The sequence below is a fragment of the Haliotis rubra genome, unplaced genomic scaffold (assembly GCF_003918875.1).
Source record: "Haliotis rubra isolate DU_JTF1 unplaced genomic scaffold, ASM391887v1 Scf17, whole genome shotgun sequence".
Taxonomy (NCBI): domain Eukaryota; kingdom Metazoa; phylum Mollusca; class Gastropoda; order Lepetellida; family Haliotidae; genus Haliotis; species Haliotis rubra.
This window is the reverse complement of record NW_025765669.1, coordinates 1779948-1801865: the sequence shown is the minus strand read 5'-3', so window position 1 is coordinate 1801865 and position 21918 is coordinate 1779948. Positions and strand designations below refer to the sequence as shown.

General features: G+C 39.0%; 1 protein-coding gene across 1 annotated transcript; it reads left to right on the top strand.

Annotated features, from left to right (window-relative positions):
- The first annotated feature begins 11946 nt into the window (after nucleotides 1-11946).
- LOC124272402 (C-type lectin-like) lies at nucleotides 11947-19631 on the top strand. Its single transcript, XM_046707569.1, has 4 exons — nucleotides 11947-12000; nucleotides 13017-13068; nucleotides 14203-14382; nucleotides 19411-19631. The coding sequence occupies exons 1-4, from the start codon at nucleotides 11947-11949 to the stop codon at nucleotides 19629-19631; spliced, it is 507 nt and encodes a 168-aa protein (XP_046563525.1).
- The last annotated feature ends 2287 nt before the right edge of the window (nucleotides 19632-21918 follow it).

The following is a 21918-nucleotide window of genomic DNA, read 5'->3' as shown; positions in this document are numbered from 1 at the left end:
CACTCACAACTCACAACGTTTCGCGAAGGCCGGTATTGAGACGCCAATTACATCACATATATTTCATATTCAGCGACGACAAATGCATCACTGAATTCTAAGGCTGGGACGGGTACTACGGTACTCGAATCCGGGTCGGGTACAGCTGGAATCGAGTCCTATTTCTAGGAATCGGGTACCCGGAAAGGGAGAGAGCTCTGTAATGACAAGGACAGACAATAGCTTGTCTTTTTCGTTTTTTGACGTAACACACATTTACATCATTGAGTGAGTGAGTTTAGTTTTACGCCGCACTCAGCAATATTCCAGCTATAGGGCGGCGCTCTGTAAATAATCGAGTCTGGCCGAGACAATCCAATAATCAACAACACTGGATCATCGATGTGTGCAATTGGGATACGATGACATGTCTCAACCAAGTCAGCGAGTCTGACCACCCGATCCCGTTAGTCGCCTCTTACGACAAGCATGGGTTACTGAAGATCAATATTCTAACCCGGAAATTCACGGGTTTTTACATCATTGGTATTGTCCGATTAATGGAGCATAGTTTTATTGATTGTAATTTATCTGTGCATGAGCAGTGAGTAGTTAAGTTACAGTAGCAGCAGGAACGAAACGTTCGTTGTTATCTCGAGGAGTGTAAGTAATGGTGTTACTGTCTATATTGGTTAAACAGACGTAAATTAAATAGCTTGAGGTCAGTTTTAATGTCTTATTACCACTTTTTCAAGTTTTCTATAATAGTCTCTGTCAAATCGTGATTGAATATTCAGACGTTGACCCGAATATTGTATTTCTTACATTTCCGGGTACTCGATATCGATTCGGGTAAGTACATGCGGGTACTCGATTCCCTTTCTTCCTACTCGTCCCAGCCCTACTGAATTCCTCATACATTTTAGAATCTAATTACAACTGGTCTTTGTCACCAATACCAAGTGTCTAGATAAACTGAAACGAAAGATATTGGAGGTGGAAACAAATGCTGTGCTCGAAAGACAACACCTGTTTGAAATGTAAACAAAGAAAATTTCAGACTTTATACTGTGTAGCATTTTCTCAATTTTCAGACACCCATTTGCATGGAAAGAGCGTAGTAGCAAGAAATAGGAAATTAAAAATAGATGCAATACAGGAATGTGATGTGTTTATACGAAACTGTCAAGTTTCTGTGCAGCGTGACGCCGTGACTGACGCAAAATCACGCAGGACGACAACGGTAATAATCGGCATTTCTGGCCGCTTCTTCTCTTTCTTAAAATGAAAACGATACAAACATGTAACAATACACAGATAATCAGAATCATTCTGATACTTACATGTCATATTTCTGTACAAACGATCCCTGAATCAAGGGAAGGGTCCTCGCAAAACCCATGTCAGCCGCCATTTTTTAAGAAATTTCAATGGTAGTGATGTCATACGTCAACATTGTTGTACATATTTGGCAATTTCTCTGAGGTGAAGGTCGGTAGAATAAGAGTATACACAATCACCATATCCCGCCGATTACACTTTCAGAATCATAATGTAATCGTTCGGATATTTTTTCATGAAACTAATTTAATTATCTACATTTAGTCTTGTTCAATATCATATCATACGTGGGTATAGGGTGTACGTGTTTGATTCTTTGAAAGTGTTTGTTTGAATAATATTTACAGAAGAAATTCATACATTTAGTGTAGTAAAACATATATAAACCTTTACACAAGTGTTAAAAGATGAAACGTAGGCATCATGTTCTTGTACAACATGTATTTTAGTTCCTATGAAGTGCATAGTTACAGTTTCGTATGTCACTCTTCGTCAGAATAATTTCCAGTATCGAAGTCCAGTCCACGATACACCCTAGTATCCTTTCTTTGCTGAACTGGCCTCATGAAAGCAGTGTTAGCCATGAACGTCATTTGCGAGTTAACCACACTGTTAAAAAGTTAGCGGCGGTCCTTAGGTGTGTTAACTTTACGTCACGTTAACAATCTGTTTAAAGTTAACCCTCTGTTATTAGTTAACGGTCGGTTAAATGTACTTAACGGCTGGTTAAAAGACCAGTGGGTGATCTAATCTGATTGTCGTCCAGGGGAATCTTACCGCCATACATATTTAGGGCCAAGTGTGGGCCCAAGTCATTCAAGTAGCATAACCCTCACCTTGCAAGAGCTTGGCCAAGCACTCGGGGATATATGGCGACGACTTCCGGTTAGAGTATTCATGTCTGTGAGGAAGCGTTGTGTTGTCGTCAGGGCCTCCCTAAGAGGCCACCTTCATTACTGACATCTTGAGTTCGCCTTGAGAGCCATGGAACGTCATGCATTTCTTTTAAATAAAACGATGCCGCAATCCATTTCTCATGGTCTGTATATTCCCTTAATGATATCAATATGAAACACATCCATCTTCATAATAATTTGGGGCGGTGGGGTAGCCAAGTGGTTAAAGCGTTCGCTCGTCACGTCGAAGACCCGTGCTCGATTCCCCACATGGGTACAATGTGTGAAGCCCATTTCTGGTGTCCCCCGCCGTGATATAGCAGGAATATTGCTAAAAGCGGCGTAAAACCACACTCACTCACTCATAATGATTCACACACTAATTCCATTGTGGGATTCAATTTAACAATTGTCAAGTTAGTAATCTGAATGCGAATGAGTATATGATTACGAACGAGTTAAAACGCATTAAAACGTAGTCAGATCAATACAGGGAAGACTTCCAATGACGCCGGTTGATCACTGGCCGATAACGACATAGGCCTGTATGACTGGTAAAACTATCGCTGTAACAGACATACAGATTCTGGCTAATGGTTATGTACAAGGGTACAGCTAGAGATGAATGTGTACATAACTCTGAACATATGGTTCTCCATGATAACGCTCAGTGTTGTGCATTGGTGAGTACAGGGTTTTCTTTCTCAAACAGTATGTATGTTTTACCTTTGATATTATCTGAACTTAAATGCTCACCCATATGCAGTCTTGCTGTATTGCTTCTAATTATTCACCATCACAGACCTTTCGCTAGAACTAGGTATCTATATTTGTCAGCTCCGGGGGTGGTGTGGTAGCCAAGTGGTTAAAGCGTTCGCTCGTCACGCTGAAGACCCAGGTTCGAATCCCCACATGGGTACAATGTTTGAAGCCCATTTCTGGTGTCCCCCGCCGTGATATTGCTGGAATATTGCTAAAAGCGGCGTAAAACCACACTCACTCACTTGTCAGCTCCGTGTGCCCAAACGCGGGTTTCATAAAAGTGAACCCGGGTTCGAATCCCCACATGGGTACAATGTGTGAAGCCCTTTTCTGGTGTCCCCCGCCGTGATGTTGCTGGAATATTGCTAAAAGCGGCGTAAAACCATACTCAGTAAGTCAGTCAGTCATAAAAGTGATAAAAGTCTAAAACCTGCTTGACTATGGTGTTCTAAACTCAAGCAGACATAAACAGCCTTAAGCCAGACTTAAACTTGCAGCAACCTACTCTCTGTATATGATTTAAAGCAATAACTCCCTTTCAAAAACCATACGAAATAAAACGTAGTCAGAGAATAGCCAGTCTCGATTATTGGACGAAACAGCTTTCAATGAGCAGGAAAAGCAAAAGTACTGACAAAAATATATATTTCATTTTTCGGTTTTCTATTATACTCAAACTAATATATTTACCTAACTGATTTATTGTTCTTTATCTACACGTATTTAATTATATTGAATTTGTTATAATTCACTGAGCGTGAAAAGCAAAAGCGGTTATCAAAATTGTAAATATTTTCATCTCTTTTTGGTTTTATACTGAGATTGTCAAATATTCACTATTGCTTTTTATTGACCTGTATTTTGAAATGATTAACTTGTTCCAATTCACTGAACACGCAAGGCAAAAGCGCTAATATAAATTGTTTATATTTGATATTTTTGTAGTATATTCAAACTGTCATATTTTTCTATGTGTTTGTTTGTTTGTATGTTTATTGACATGACTGTATTTAATAAAAATATATGTGTTCTTACTCAATACCTACGACATTTCTAAACCAAGTATCGATATGTAAGGAAAACGTGATCTCAGAAAATATGCTTGACTAATGTCATTTCGTGGACATAACTAGTGCTGTGGATACATTTAACTAAATTTACAAGAGACAAAACTGTTACAATTTCCTCGTTTGTTTGTATTTCAGTATTGGATGGTCCGTTTGATACGCTATCACTTGTACTTAAACAGACGTCCAGATGTAAAGAGAAGAATGGTTTAACAAGTAATAGCAGCTACAAAATTATGTGGCAAGAAACTAAATGTTGACAGAGTGTATGTCTATGAATGAGTGAGTGAGTTAAGATTTAAAGTCACATCGGCAATATTTCAGCCATATCGTGACTAAAACTAGTTCTAAATTCATAATACATACATATGATATATAAAACCCTGTCAACGAAGGACAGTAAAATTACTAGTTTATCACAAAAATGAGTTAAAACTAGCTAGCATGTATCTTTAAAAGTAGAAAACTATTTTTGGACAATACAACGTAAACATGGGCGTGTCTATAAATGCAAGAATCAATGTTTCAACACGCAAAATTATGCACCTTCTAATGTGAAGCATTTGTCTACTTCTTAATGATTTAAACACTCATCATGCCATCTTGAATATACACAAACATGTCTCACTGTAGCAATTTTAGAGACCAGCCTCACAGAGACAAAAAAAAATAAAATTCAGAGAAAATGTAAGAACATGCATAAGTAGAAAAGCGTTAATATCGCGAAAGATGGACAATAAGCGTCGAGATTCACAACGCACTTTACATGTATTAAATGCCATTTTGAAATTCGGATTCGATTTTCATGAAGCAGTTCATGTGTCATCATTTCTTGGAACAGTCATCTGAATCTGAATCTATTATGGTTCGGTGACTTCTTAGGAGGCTTATATTCATTATGAGAGGAATGCCTTGAAAATGTGGACGTATGAAAACTGCAAAAGTACTGCAAAGTTTAAATTCAAAATATCCTGATAAACGGAACACACGTGTTGAGTCCCACTCGTCGTGCTTTGTTCTGCATTTCCACTTTATACATCATGTATCAGTTGCTTCATTTAATATTACTTTATTTCTTGTGTTAATCATTTCTATCCAATTGAGAGCGCAAGAAGCTTTTGGCGTTCTCTGATATATAATGTATAACTTAAAGGGTTGATAAAGTGCATATGTTATTATCCATGTTAGCATCAAAAGGTTTGTAGTAATGGATATTCATAGCAAAGTGAACATGAATAAACACTACGTCGCAGCCAGATAACGAATTAATAAATTATACTCCCTAAAAGATTTTTTACATTTTCACACACCCGCCTCCACACCAGTTGTGATGGAATCTTTGAAGGAAAAGTAAATGAAATTTGATAGTTAAATTTCTTTGGGGCATACTGAAAGATTGTATTGACGTACACATACACATTAACGATCCTTTAGTCACCAGAAAATCTGCTAACAGCATGTTCCATTGTACTATCCCAGCTGTATCATGAGTAGGTATGTACGAATCGCTATCAAAATAGTTATTACACCTGGTGTTCGCCCAAAAAAGGATCAGCTTATCATGTACAGTGACTGTATACATCATTAAATGTATAAAGTCTGTGATTATATTAAGCACTAAACTATGGTGGCGTTTAGTTAAAAACTATTATGAACAGAGGATCTGAAAGTTCTCCTTCCCTCCTATTACCCCATTTCTGGTGTCCCCGCCGTGATGTTGCTGGAATATTGCTAAAAGCGGCGTAAAACCAAACTCAGTCAGTCAGTCCTCTCCTATTACCCACAATAACGACGTCTATCAAGAACCAGAATCAATAGCCAACGTCATAAATAATTACTTTGTTGACCAGGCAACCATAGTTGACCCTAATAAGGATATTCCAAACATGACCTTAAAACAATAATAGTAAATATATGAGTGACTTACATCTCACAAAGCAGGATGTTAAAGATGTGTTATCATCATTAAACATTAGCAAAGCGACGGGACTAGGTGGTATTGGAAACCATTTCTTACGTTTGATATCATCTTCCTTGTCGCTAACATTAACTAACATTTCTAATAGGGTCACTTCAAACATCAGTCCCCCGCCGTGATGTTGCTGGAATATTGCTAAAAGCGGCGTAAAACCAAACTCAGTCAGTCAGTCAAACATCAGTTTTTCCATATATATGGAAAGAATAATCTGTCATACCAATCAATAAGGAAGGTAATATTAACGACTGTTCTAACTATAGACCAGTTGCCTTAACATCTTGTTTATCCAAGGTCTTTGAAAAATGTAGAAATATAAGAGGCCACCTTCATTACTAACATCTTGAGTTCGCCTTGAGAGCCATGGAACGTCATGCATTTCTTTTAAATAAAACGATGCCGCAATCCATTTCTCATGGTCTGTATATTCCCTTAATGATATCAATATGAAACACATCCATCTTCATAATAATTTGGGGGCGGTGGGGTAGCCAAGTGGTTAAAGCGTTCGCTCGTCACGTCGAAGACCCGTGCTCGATTCCCCACATGGGTACAATGTGTGAAGCCCATTTCGTGTCCCCGCCCGTGATATAGCAGGAATATTGCTAAAAGCGGCGTAAAACCACACTCACTCACTCATAATGATTCACACATTAATTCCATTGTGGGATTCAATTTAACAATTGTCAAGTTAGTAATCTGGATGCGAATGAGTATATGATTACGAACGAGTTAAAACGCATTAAAACGTAGTCAGATCAATACAGGGAAGACTTCCAATGACGCCGGTTGATCACTGGCCGATAACGACATAGGCCTGTATGACTGGTAAAACAATCGCTGTAACAGACATACAGATTCTGGCTAATGGTTATGTACAAGGGTACAGCTAGAGATGAATGTGTACATAACTCTGAACATATGGTTCTCCATGATAACGCTCAGTGCTGTGCATTGGTGAGTACAGGGTTTTCTTTCAAACAGTAGGTATATTTTACCTTTGATATTATCTGAACTTAAATGCTCACCCATATGCAGTCTTGCTGTATTGTTTCTAATTATTCACCATCACAGACCTTTCGCTAGAACTAGGTATCTATATTTGTCAGCTCCGGGGTGGTGTGTAGCCTAGTGGTTAAAGCGTTCGCTCGTCACACTGAAGACCCAGGTTCGATTCCCCACATGGGTACAATGTGTGAAGCTCATTTCTGGTGTCCCCGCCGTGATATTGCTGGAATATTGCTAAAAGCGGCGTAAAACCACACTCACTCACTTGTCAGCTCCATGTGCCCAAACGGGGGTTTCATAAAAAGTGAACCCGGGTTCGAATCCCCACATGGGTACAATGTGAAGCCCTTTTCTGGTGTCCCCGCCGTGATGTTGCTGGAATATTGCTAAAAGCGGCGTAAAACCATACTCAGTAAGTCAGTCAGTCATAAAAGTGATAAAGTCTAAAACCCGCTTGACTATGGTGTTCTAAACTCAAGCAGACATAAACAGCCTTAAGCCAGACTTAAACTTGCAGCAACCTACTCTCTGTATATGATTTAAAGCAATAACTCCCTTCAAAACCATACGAAATAAAACGTAGTCAGAGAATAGCCAGTCTCGATTATTGGACGAAACAGCTTTCAATGAGCAGGAAAAGCAAAAGTACTGACAAAAATATATATTTCATTTTTTCGGTTTTCTATTATACTCAAACTAATATATTTACCTAACTGATTTATTGTTCTTTATCTACACGTATTTAATTATATTGAATTTGTTATAATTCACTGAGCGTGAAAAGCAAAAGCGGTTATCAAAAATGGTAAATATTTTCATCTCTTTTTGGTTTTATACTGAGATTGTCAAATATTCACTATTGCTTTTTATTGACCTGTATTTTGAAATGATTAACTTGTTCCAATTCACTGAACACGCAAGGCAAAAGCGCTAATATAAATTGTTTATATTTGATATTTTTTGTAGTATATTCAAACTGTCATATTTTTCTATGTGTTTGTTTGTTTGTATGTTTATTGACATGACTGTATTTAATAAAAATATATGTGTTCTTACTCAATACCTACGACATTTCTAAACCAAGTATCGTATGTAAGGAAAACGTGATCTCAGAAAATATGCTTGACTAATGTCATTTCGTGGACATAACTAGTGCTGTGGATACATTTAACTAAATTTACAAGAGACAAAACTGTTACAATTTCCTCGTTTGTTTGTATTTCAGTATTGATGGTCCGTTTGATACGCTATCACTTGTACTTAAACAGACGTCCAGATGTAAAGAGAAGAATGGTTTAACAAGTAATAGCAGCTACAAAATTATGTGGCAAGAAACTAAATGTTGACAGAGTGTGTGTCTATGAATGAGTGATTGAGTTAAGATTTAAAGTCGCATCGACAATATTTCAGCCATATCGTGACTAAAACTAGTTCTAAATTTATAATACATACATATGATATATAGAACCCTGTCAACGAAGGACAGTAAAATTACTAGTTTATCACAAAAATGAATTAAAACTAGCTAGCATGTATCTTTAACAGTAGAAAACTATTTTTGGACAATACAACGTAAACATGGGCGTGTCTATAAATGCAAGAATCAAAGTACAATGTATGACATTGTTTCAACACGCAAAATTATGCACCTTCTAATGTGAAGCATTTGTCTACTTCTTATAATTAATGATTTAAACAGCATATCATGCCATCTTGAATATACACAAACATGTCTGTCTCACTGTAGCAATTTTAGAGACCAGCCTCACAGAGACAAAAAAAAAAAAACTTTCAGAGAAAATGTAAGAACATGCATAAGTAGAAAAGCGTTAATATCGCGAAAGATGGACAATAAGCGTCGAGATTCACAACGCACTTTACATGTATTAAATGCCATTTTGAAATTCGGATTCGATTTTCATGAAGCAGTTCATGTGTCATCATTTCTTGGAACAGTCATCTGAATCTTCATCTATTATGGTCCGGTGACTTCTTTAGGAGGCTTACATTCATTATGAGAGGAATGCCTTGAAAATGTAGAAGTATGATCTAGACTTCAATCGTACAAAGTACGAATTTGTTTGTTATCATTTGCTGGAATAATCATCTGAAGCTTCATCTATTATGGTTCGGTGACTTTTTAGGAGGCTTATGAGAGGAATGCCTTGAAAATGTGGACGTATGAAAACTGCAAAAGTACTGCAAAGTTTAAATTCAAAATATCCTGATAAACGGAACACACGTGTTGAGTCCCACTCGTCGTGCTTTGTTCTGCATTTCCACTTTATACATCATGTATCAGTTGCTTCATTTAATATTACTTTATTTCTTGTGTTAATCATTTCTATCCAATTGAGAGCGCAAGAAGCTTTTGGCGTTCTCTGATATATAATGTATAACTTAAAGGGTTGATAAAGTGCATATGTTATTATCCATGTTAGCATCAAAAGGTTTGTAGTAATGGATATTCATAGCAAAGTGAACATGAATAAACACTACGTCGCAGCCAGATAACGAATTAATAAATTATACTCCCTAAAAGATTTTTTACATTTTCACACACCCGCCTCCACACAGTTGTGATGGAATCTTTGAAGGGGAAAAGTAAATGAAATTTGATCGTTAAATTTCTTTGGGGCATACTGAAAGATTGCATTGACGTACACATAAACATTAACGATCCTTTAGCCACCAGAAAAATCTGCTAACAGCATGTTCCATTGCACTATCCCAGCTGTATCATGAGTAGGTGTGTACGAATCGCTATCAAAATAGTTATGACACCTGGTGTTCGCCCCAAAAAGGATCAGCTTATCATGTACAGTGACTGCATACATCATTAAATGTATAAAGTCTGTGATTATATTAAGCACTAAACTATGGTGGCGTTTAGTTAAAAACTATTATGAACAGAGGATCTGAAAGTTCTCCTTCCCTCCTATTACCCCATTTCTGGTGTCCCCCGCCGTGATGTTGCTGGAATATTGCTAAAAGCGGCGTAAAACCAAACTCAGTCAGTCAGTCCCTCCTATTACCCACAATAACGACGTCTATCAAGAACCAGAATCAATAGCCAACGTCTTAAATAATTACTTTGTTGACCAGGCAACCATAGTTGACCCTAATAAGGATATTCCAAACATGGCCTTAAACAATAATAGTAAATATTTGAGTGACTTACATCTCACAAAGCAGGATGTTAAAGATGTGTTATCATCATTAAACATTACCAAAGCGACGGGACCAGGTGGTATTGGAAACCATTTCTTACGTTTGATATCATCTTCCTTGTCGCTAACATTAACTAACATTTCTAATAGGTCACTTCAAACATCAGTCCCCCGCCGTGATGTTGCTGGAATATTGCTAAAAGCGGCGTAAAACCAAACTCAGTCAGTCAGTCAAACATCAGTTTTTTCCATATATATGGAAAGAATAATCTGTCATACCAATCAATAAGGAAGGTAATATTAACGACTGTTCTAACTATAGACCAGTTGCCTTAACATCTTGTTTATCCAAGGTCTTTGAAAAATGTAGAAATATGTCTTTAATTTCATGAGAGATAACTATTGTCTCTCAAATTTACAATCGGGATTCATGCCAGGATATTCAACATCTTATCAACTCACGCATTTGTATAATTTTATTACTAAGGCTATAGATAAAGGAAAAGAAGTCAGAGCTGTATTCTGCCATATAAGCAAGGCATTTGATAAAGTTTGGCACAAAGGGATTATCCGTAAACTATAATCATGTGGGATAGATGGGCAGGTATTGAAATGATTTGAAAGTAATTTACAAAGTAGAATGCAAAGTGTAGTTATTCAAGGTAATAAATCATAATTAAAACCGAAAATAGCCGGAGTGCCCCAAGGATCAGTCCTTGGATCTCTTTTATTCTTAGTATACTTAAACAACATAGTGGATGGAATCGAAAGTAATATACGTCTTTTCGCAGACGACACATCACTCTATGTAATAATCGACGATCCTTATACGAGTGCATTTAGACACAATTTGTAAATGGGCGGAAACCTGGCTAGTAAAATTTAATCCAAACAAAACTGAAACTATCCAACTTTCACGTAAAATTGAACCTTCTATGAAACCTCCCCTCTCGGGAGTGATAAATATAATCGTTGCATTTCTGATAATGCTTCTTGTTCCTGCTCACATGATTATGAGGGTGTATTCCACTATTTCTTTACGTGTCCTTTATATAATAGAATTCGATATGAATTATATTTTTATGCGAAATGTTTCTCCTTCGAGATGAGCTAAAAGATAATAACTCAGTAACTCATATGGATATTCTACAGTCAGTGCATCAATTCATTATTTCACCAAAACGATTTGATTCATAAAAGTCTTGTAGTTTCAATTATTGTCTTATTTTTATCAACTGGCCACGAAACAAAACTAAGGTAATTTGTTAATATCCAAGAGATAACTTGTTCTTATTTTCACAACTTGTTATAATTATTATGTTCAACATTATGTATATATGTTTAACCTATACGTGTATTATGAAGCGGCATTAAACCACTGTTTTAAAACCAAGTTCTATGGATAGTCAACTTTATTGCAATGAATGCGACGTTTCGGTGTAGTTACTAAAACGGTTATCAAGCAAGTGATACAAAGAGTTGAAACAAGGAGAATACATAGTATCACATAGCTGCATAGTGAGTGTATACAATTGACAAGGTTGATGTACATTGGATTGCTAATTAGAGATTTGAGCAGAGTAGGTTGATGTCCAGAGTGATTGGTTGTGATTACAGATTGAGATGCACATGCATTTGTGATTGTATTGTCGCCAAAACAGTATGATTGTTTATTATTTCCGAAAAACCTTTTCAGCATTCAAACAGATAGGAAAACACGACGCCATCAGTTTGACGATAAGTGGATAATGAAGAATGTCGTTGACAATCGGAGCGGCGTCTCCTCCACTGCAGAGTGTGCGGTCAGATGTGCGACATCCCCGGATGTCAGTCATTCTCTTTTCACGAAGCGAGTCAATGCTGTCAACTGCATTCTTCGGCCAATATCGATGTAACTGTATCTACGATTCCCTCTCCTGGGGCAGCTTACTTTGGTTCCGTAATAGGTATGAAAATTAAATCATATATTAGTAAGCGTGATTTTACGCTGCTTTTAACAATATTCCAACAATATCACAGCGGGGGATACCAGAAATGGGCTTCACACATTGTATCCATGTGGGAATCAAACCCGGGTCTTTGGCGTGACGAGCGAACGCTTTAATCACCAGGATACCCAACAGACCTAAATATTGTGTTAATGTTCATAAGCCTAGCTATTGCTAGACACGATATGTCTGATATTATCAATCATAAATCCAAGAATACACTTGTACGAATAATGTCCACAGTAATACATATGTCTTAACGTCGCAACAAACATGTTGGTAAAGTTCTCGATATTTCTCTCTGTTATGCTGAGTCTGCAATCTTTCGTTTGAATTTATTATTTTAGAGGTTTAATCTCTGGGTGTAGGGACTCGTGAAGATCTCGTCTCCAGTAACCTATTCTTGCCATATGAGGTCACCGACGGTGGTCAGGCTTTGATCCGGTAAATCGATGAATTGTTTGTTGGAGACTTGACACTTACACAGATTGCCGTCATATATAGCTGGAACCTAGCTTCACAAACAAAATCTGTATCTGTATCTGTATTCCTCATGTACCACCAGGAGTGGTGGGGTAGTCTAGTGGTTAAAGCGTTCGCTCGTCACGCCAAAGACCCGGGTTCAATATGTGAAGCCCATTTCTGGTGTCCCCCGCCGTTATTGTGCTGGAATATTGATAAAAGCGGCGTCAGACTAAACTCACTCACTCACTTATCTACGACCATGCTCCACACGGCAGAGAACGACTGACGCTTCAGGTATTCTGTATGATCGGTTCAAATCGGTTTTGCTGCCGGGTTTGTCAGCACCATGACCTTGCATGTTTCAGGGAAGTGGTAAAGGTCTGCGACACTTCGGGTTTTCCATCCTATTCCATCTGAGTAAGTGAGTGAGTTTAGTTTTACGCCGCTTTTAGCAATAATAATAATAATAATAATGTGTCCATTTATATAGCGCCAAACTCCACACTAGGTATGCTCATAGCGCTAACAATCAAGGCACAGCACATTATTACCCCGGGTAACCCAAGCTGCCTGTTAAGCGCTAGAAGGTTATAGTCATATGACTTTTTTCCACCGGGTACCCATTTTCCTGCTGGGTGAACAGAGACAATTTTGAACAAACTCACTCGCCTAAGGTGAGACCACATGTGTCACATGTGCTTCGTTGTGGGGCATGACTCAAGTCCTAGAAACTCTCAGGAGTCAAGCTGCCAAACACGGTCACCCATCCAAGGACTCTCCGAGCTCGACGCTGCTTAATTTCACCGATTTAGGACCTGAGCTTTGAGCACAGGACCACGCGCCACCGAGCAATAGTCCAGCTATATCATTGCTGTCCTTCATCAGACACGCTACGATATACCCGAAATATTGTTCAAAGCAGCATCAATCAAACTCCCTGATTCATGCCTTTGGCGCCTAAACTACTAAAAAATACGTTAGTTTGAGAGTAACATCATTTTTCAACATTTGTACCTAGGCGTATGCCCATGATCACCACCGCAGTATCTTGACCCCGTAGGCTTCAAATCAGCAAATGAATCTGACGAATATCTTCTCACTCTATCCCTGACATCACACGAAAATGCCCTTTTCGACATTGTGAAACGTTTTCATTCTCCGCGACGTTTGTTGAGGATACAGAATTCGGGTTTGTCCGTCCGTCACTTTTCGTTTCCGGACGATATCTTTCTTCACCAGACCTGGCATATGGATAGTTCAAGCCGTGAAATAGTGTTTTATATAGTTTGGCAACATGGCAACATGGCAACCGTAATGTTACGCTTTTTAGCTTAACATTACGGTTGTGCTTGTATTTACCGTACAATATTTCTACACCATACTTGGCAAATAGCTTTACACACATCAGATGTAGTCCAGTTGTGACTTCTGCCAGTCTTCCATATATTAAAACCAACTAACCTGGAGGTCGGTCCTTTCAGTAACCAACCCAAATGTATGTATCAATTTTGTTCAGTTTTTGTCCCAATTCATGTATTTCTAATTCCACAGATTGTTCAGGTGCCAACAGGATCTACAGTCCCATAGAAGACATGTGCATTGAGGTCATGACAACCACAAAACCTTGGCCTAAAGCAGACAGCACGTGTAAGATCCGAGGTGGTCGACTGATAGTAGCGGACAGTGAAAGAAAGTTCAACTTCATTAAGACAACGCTACAAGAATCAGCTGGTAATGAACCGTAGAGTCTTAAAGAGGTTCAGTGATATAAGTTATAATTGTCAATGTTTCATGTCGAATCAGGCATGGTGCATGTGGATGCGCATCACAACCTCACCCTAACCTCCTCAATGCTTACTCCAGCTTACTGAACCAAGACTGTTGACTGGATGATCCAGACTCAACTATTTACAGACCACCGCCATTTAGCTTGACTATTGCTGAGGCGTTAAACAACAAACAAAAAAACAAAACAAGTCATTTAGACGTTGGGTGAGGTGAAATGAATTTGGGTTTAACGTCGTGCTTGACAATATTTCGCTCATATGACGACGTGCATGCGTGTGTATGTGTATGCTGGTTTTATAGTGCTAGCCCACTGAGATAACATGCCGCAGTGAAGCATGAATACCCCACTCAGACACATTATACTGACTCCGAGTCGACCAGTCCTTGTTGTACCCATTAATGCCGAGCGGCAGGCAGGGACCAACAAGTACCATATTTTAACGACGCGGTCGGGGATCGAACCCGCGACCTTCCGCACTCCGGGCGGACGCTCTAACCACTACACCACGGAGCCGGTCTTTAGACGTTGGAATAACATGAATATATGGACAACAACTTCTTTTAAGATGGGAAGATATATGGATGTCACCTGCTCTATCATGAGGAACACAACGGAATCTTCATTCGCCCGAAGGAGTAAGAATATAATCCAACATACCCCAGTACTCATGCTTCAGAAAACATACATCAATACATTCCCCCATTTATTTATATGTATCATATAAAGATTTTTTAAAAACAAGTTTCATATTTGTTATAACTACATTTCAGGGCTAGTTACTGAACCCTTATCAGATAACTTGATATCATTACTTCATTAACTCCTTCTATGTACGATAACACAATTAAGATGTTCTTAGGCGGTCAGCAGACTTTTAGGGTTAACGCAGTTACCCATAGCGTGCAATGGTAGATGGCTTGGTCTGTGTTTATGGCAGATATTTTGTCTTTTGAATTCAATGGGTTTTTTGTAAGTTCCCTCTTTTCTCCAGTAATGGATGTTGCAATTATCCACAAATGGAATTCTGATTTTCTTCTTCATTACCCAGTGTCAGGAGAGCTGGTGGTACTCACCCTGATACACTCCTGATCTGTGCGAACAGATCAGAACATACCAAACCAAGGGCACCGAGAACAGTAGGGTGTCGGACAACTTGATACTTAATACGAGACATTTAAAATGCGGAGACCGTGCATTTGCCTTTTTTTCCCCCTGAATCTTGTCAGTGACAGTGCTGTCAAAAGTGACAAAAATTCAATGATACAAATGATTTTATTGGATTTATTCTAAAGGTCAAGATCAGGTATGTTGGCCTGGATATGTCAGAGGATGTATATGGACCTGTTTTAAAGAATTTTGTAACTGTGATTGTACATCACGCCCTCTACATAGTCTGGGTCGTGTTATGGATGGGCCTCGAAGCTGAAGCCACAAGCGTGGAAGACTATCAGCTGAACAACGCCATGTTGCTTAAGATGCAGTGTCTGTGCCAACGCTGGGCATCCACTGAAAAGTTGCTGGGCAGTATAATCAAATTCATTACATAATCTACGTTTCTACATGACGTAAAATGACATATTGACGGTAACGAGTAGTCCTGGTGACTGGCGCCTGGTCCTGACCAGCGAACAGAAACCCTTCTGTTTCACGTTTCAGGCCAGTCGACTTCATCCAAGTGAAGGACTTGGCAGATGTGATCTTCTTCTCAACACACTGCACGTGAACTTGGTGCAGTGGTCGTTCAGAGAGCCTTCCCTGAAAAGTCTGTGCCGATTTGATATGGTGCTTCGCTTGGTTTACACTCGTTTCGGTACCGGCACGCTGTACAGAACCGTCAACAAAACCAACATTGACGTTGAGATTCTGTCCAATAACCTTGGCTCTTTTTAAATGGCAGTGCAATGCCTTTTCAGAATATGCTCCAAGAGGATCATCAGACAAATAAATATGTTCACAAAAATATTCTGTCATGAAGATTGAACCTCCATTTATTGTTTCGTCCAATCACCAAAGCCAAAAGAATGTGAAAGGACGGGGACAGAATAAGTATTTGTGGTTTTGAATTTGGGTACGAGCGTTCAGATCCGATTTTCTTAGTCTGCATTTGTATTCTTCTCGAAGTTTGTTCTTCATGTGGGCATTCTGGAGTTCGTCTCTAACCTGGATGGTTACGTAGAAGACTAACCTTCCACGAGATGGTCAATAACTCTTCACTCAAGTAAACCGACTGATCCTCCTCCATCTATCTTGCCAGATCTTGAGTAACGTACGTCACCAGGCCTCTCTTACTTGAAAATTACTATTTTTCAGCATGGGGATATATTTTCTTTGAGGAAATAACACACTACTTCTGGCACTAGATGCTTGCCTACTTTCATCAATGAGTTTAATAACCGTGATACCTGACTTATTTGTCTGAATGAGTGCACCTGTAAAAGAGTAATTATCGAGGTAAAAATTCCAGAGCAAGTCAATGTATCGTTTCATTTATGTTTTAATCAGAACGATGTTCCGGTATTAGTATATACCCTGTAAAGTAGACACATGCTCACGATGACAATGACAGGGAAATGAAGAATCAGAGGTCAGGTTAGTAATAATATATTGCCTATAAATAATCGTGAATGTTTTATACCCGTCAAGATCCGGGTAAGAGTTGGTTTTCGGCAATTCATGCTTGTCGTAAGAGGCGACTAACGGGATCGGCTGGTTAGGCTCGCTGATTGTTGAACAAAGAACAAACGTGAATGATTTGAAGAGTTTTCCATCAGCTAAATAAATGTTGATGGAGAAGGAGAAATGCCGTCCACATCAGTGATGCACTTACATTTCACTTTACACAATACAACTTAAACGGAACAATACAATAGCTATTTTGTACTATTTATTCCGTATTTTATTATATCAATAATTGCATTTATTCCGCAAGTTTATTAAATGATGTGAAATATTCATTGATATCGCATTTAACATCCTTGTCATTCACCCGTGAAGATCCGGGTAGAATAGGTCTTCAGCAACCCATACCTGCCACAAAAGGCGACTATGCTTGTCGTAAGAGGCGACTAACGGGATCGGGTGGTCAGGCTCGCTGACTTGGTTGACACATGTCATCGGTTCCCAATTGCGCAGATCGATGCTTATGATATTGATCACTGGATTGTCTGGTCCAGACTCGATTATTTACAGATCGCCGCCATATAGCTGGAATATTGCTGAGTGCGGCGTAAAACTAAACTCACTCACTCACTCCTTGTCATTCACCATAGAATACATTTTATTAAATCATAATAAATCAGGTAATGATATCGCTAAAGACATTAGTTTTTAACTGTATTTATTATATCAAATAATATGATTTATGATGTGGAATTCGCATTGGTTGTATTCTTAATATTACAAATAGTGTTTGATATCTAAGATGTGAGAATTAAATGCAATAGTTGGTTGTAGAATCTCGATAGCCCTTCGGAAGTCGTTCTGCAGATTGTAGTAGCACTATTGATGGTTATGGGAAACAACTCAAACTTTTCAATCGCAAAGCGTTTTCGCTGACAAGATCTTCGCGACAGATCATGCAGAAGAAGATGGTCACATCAATTATTGATGTATCTGATTGTTTTACAATAGTACTCATATTTCCTTCTGAATAACACCTAAAAGGAGCAGGTACATATCAAACTGAGTATTAACATTTCTCATTAAGAAAGAACATTCGTTGCCGCATTCCTTCCCATAATTTCAGTTTTAAATGAACATGGGTTTATTATTGGTAAAAAAGATTTCCGTCAAGTATGTTAGGGATATGACACGGAGTGCACACCTGTTTTCAACGCGTCACGCACAGGTATCACACGTGTGGTGAACGGAGTGCACACCTGTTTTCAAAGCGTCACTCTCGCGTATCACACGTGTGGTGAACGGAGTGCACACCTGTTTTCAAAGCGTCACTCTCGCGTATCACACGTGTGGTGAACGGAGTGCACGCCCGTTTTCAACGCGTCACGCTCGCGTATCACACGTGTGGTGACCCGTGCACACCCGTTTTCAAAGCGTCACGCACAGCGTGTGGTGGGCGGGTTCTTCACGATTGACAAATGCGGTGCTCGTGGGTTGTATGTTGCCTGTATTTGTAAAGGGAATGAACTTTTAACACAAGAGTGTATTGTCCCTTGACAGGATACGTGTGGATCATTTCGAAAAGAAGCGTAAAACACCACCAAAGGCTATAAGAGCATTCGAGAAATTTCCGATGTTGATGTCATTCTTTGAATAATATATATTTAATGTGTTGCTGTAAACGTAATGCTATTTGCATCAAAAGATTAAATCCTACAATGCATCATGTCGTATGTATCTTGCTTTGAGTGCATGATCGTGTTTACACCTCCTGTAGCAAATATTTCATATGGCAGCGGGGGACACTATATCTTCACAAGCTGCATCCAAGTAGGGAATAGAACCCGGGACTTAGTCGTGACGAGCGAACGCTTGAACCATTAGGCTACCCCAACCATCATGCTTTGATGTTCCAAAATGATCAATGTATTTGAGTTTAATGAAAAAAGTCACTGCTGATGATCCCATGTCTGCCATAGCCCAAGGAAAACAATGGTCTCTCATCATGTATCATGTATCCTCATATAGAATTCTACAGTGTTGTATTGGAGCCCATCGCTGATCTGATGCCAGTAGCATACGTCAAGGCATTAAGAGTATGTTTTACGCTGGTTTTAGTAATGGGCTTCACACATTGTATCCATGTGGGGAATCGAACCCGGGCCTTTGGCGTGACGATCGGACGCTTTAACCACTAGGCTGCCGGTGTGACGATAAATTTAACTCACTCACTCACTCTAAAGAGTTCTCGTAAATGCTTCAACTTTCCGACTATTCGTTCTTACGTACATAAATATGGCTTAATGATAACACGTGCATGCTTATATCATAGAACACAACTTATATTGTAGTATGGAGGACCACCAATTACTGGATCGGCCTGAGTGATGAACCTGTGGCGAACGGAATATTCATCTGGTCGGATGGGACGCGGGCTAGCTACACCAACTGGATACCTGGCGAGGGAAAGAGTGCCACAGAGTTCTGTGTCGAGATGGTCCGGTCACGTGACTACCAGTGGAACGACAACCCTTGCTGGGCTCCACTGAGATTCATCTGTGAATACACCTAATATAGTGTGATTGTTTCTTGGCAGATTGTGTTGCATGATCCCGAGGAAGCTGAGATTGACATTATCCTTCGACCCACATAAAGATAGCAGTAGCTCTGTCCGTATGCATCAGTGTGTAGTTTTCATTTTTATTTGCCCCATAGCAATGATAAGATAAATCATTTTAGTTACTGTTATCTGAGTATTTGATTCTACTAACCGTATGTTTTTGCTTGTTTGGGTTTTTGTTTGTTTGTTTTTATGTGGTTCTTTTATTGTTTTGGGGGTTGGGGGATGGGGACATGTTGATATAATACAAGAGCAGTGATTATTGCAATAAAGGCAATAGATAGTAGTATTCACCTCTGCAACGAAATCTAACTTAAAAGTAAGGGCTACACAGAGAGTATAACGGAATAATGGTCATCATATACAATGCTTATCTTCTTGTGGCTTGAGATGTAATGGGGAAAGAGAGGTAAGGATTAACTCCTTTTATATACATCTCTGAGGCAGATGATCTTAGAATAAGGTTTCTGTAGCCTTTTTCCAGGTTACGTACGATGTTGGAATTGTTTGTAAATACTCGAGCCTAAAGTCCATTACTTGCTGACAAGTGTATAATGAACATTGTTTCCTTTACTTTAATGATGAACAGAAAGATCATTTCTCACATTCATCTCAGTCATATATTCGTGTGCTGTCTATTTGTTAACCAATTTCTTTATACCCAAATCACATTCTATTCCAAACTAATTGTTAAGCTGAACCCTGGGGAACTTCCAAGGACCTATGATGCGTTTAGTCAAAATGTATGTTCAGCGAATAAAGCTTGAGTGACTCTTTTCACATTTCACATCCACTTCGTGTATAGTAGGGTTATGACTATATCTGACACCCTTACCAAGCGAAACCAGCCTCGGGCCTAACAAACAGACGCAAGGCCTTAAAGCTGGAACGAGCAAGTGAATTAACATGTCAAAGCCGAATCGATAATATTTCGGCTCTTTTAGTATCGAGACCATGTCACACATCCATACTGTCAGTCTATCGAAAATGCACAGTCATCTGTAACAGGAATTCACATTTTAACATTACGAATTATAACCTTCAAACCACCATTAAACCAAATTGAGTGAGTGAGTGAGTTAAGTTTTACGCCGCACTCAGCAATATTCCAGCTATATGGCGGCGGTCTGTAAATAATCGAGTCTGGACCAGACAACCCAGTGATCAACAGCATGGGCATCGATCTGCGCAATTGGGAACCGATGACATGTGTCAACCAAGTCAGCGAGCCTGACCACCCGATCCCGTTAGTCGCCTCTTACGACAAGCATAGTCGCCTTTTGTGGCAGGTATGGGTTGCTGAAGACCTATTCTACCCCGGATCTTCACGGGTCACACCAAACTGAAATACAAGCAATTACTTATCCACGTACATATTTACAATGTATTATGTAGATCAAGTTTATGTAGATCAAGTGGATGATAATAAAATGCCCGCTCAGACGGGTAAACAGGATTTTTTAATACACTGTGACTTTAATAATATATTCGTGAGTAAACCGACTGTGAGCCAATACGAAATCGTTGTCAAATGAGCTCATCATGGTTTGACTAACAACCACAGTTGGTATGCCCGATTGTATTCAGGAACATTATTGGTTCCTGTCTAGGTGTTCAACTTTGTTTGAATAAAATCCCCAGTATAACTTTTGATAACCAACAAGCAGTGACGATAATGGTAAAGAACTGCTTCAGGTTCAGCATCGACTATTGGGTTACCTGTCATTCCTACATGACTTAGAAAACAGCTAAAGTGAAGTGCTGAAATGTCAAGGATTGTTCGATAACTCGAGGAGACACTTTTGACTGAATATGGATAGGGTTTTGTTGGGTTATTTCCAGTTGCACGTACATCGCCAGGTACTGGTGTCAAACATCTCACTGTCCCTAATTAACAACGTCGGACGCACTGACTACCTGGATTACACAAGAGAATTGTTATCGTATTTCACGAAGGTAAATGCCCCGTTTCATCTGCTGATGTCCGCGTATGTTGTATAAAATTGAACAATGCAATCTTAATATAGATATGTCATTAGCTGTGGAATACACTGTAATTAATCTCCACGTCGATGTGATAAGTATTCAAAATACGTCAAGAAAATCATTTCATGTACTAGGGCTGCACGGTATTACCGGTATATCGGTATATCGCAATACGCTTTTCAAACGATACGTATTGCAACATTTGTTTCTGAAGACCGATATATTGGGTAAAGGGACATATATGGAGTTTTTG

Excerpts from the sequence above, each read along its gene's own strand:
- LOC124272402 (XM_046707569.1), top strand. The coding sequence starts at position 11,947 with ATGAAGAATGTCGTTGACAATCGGAGCGGCGTCTCCTCCACTGCAGAG. Across the intron at positions 12,001-13,016 it reads CCTCCACTGCAGAGTGTGCG|GGAAGTGGTAAAGGTCTGCG; the intron begins GTCAGATGTGCG and ends TGCATGTTTCAG. Across the intron at positions 14,383-19,410 it reads AACGCTACAAGAATCAGCTG|TATGGAGGACCACCAATTAC; the intron begins GTAATGAACCGT and ends CTTATATTGTAG.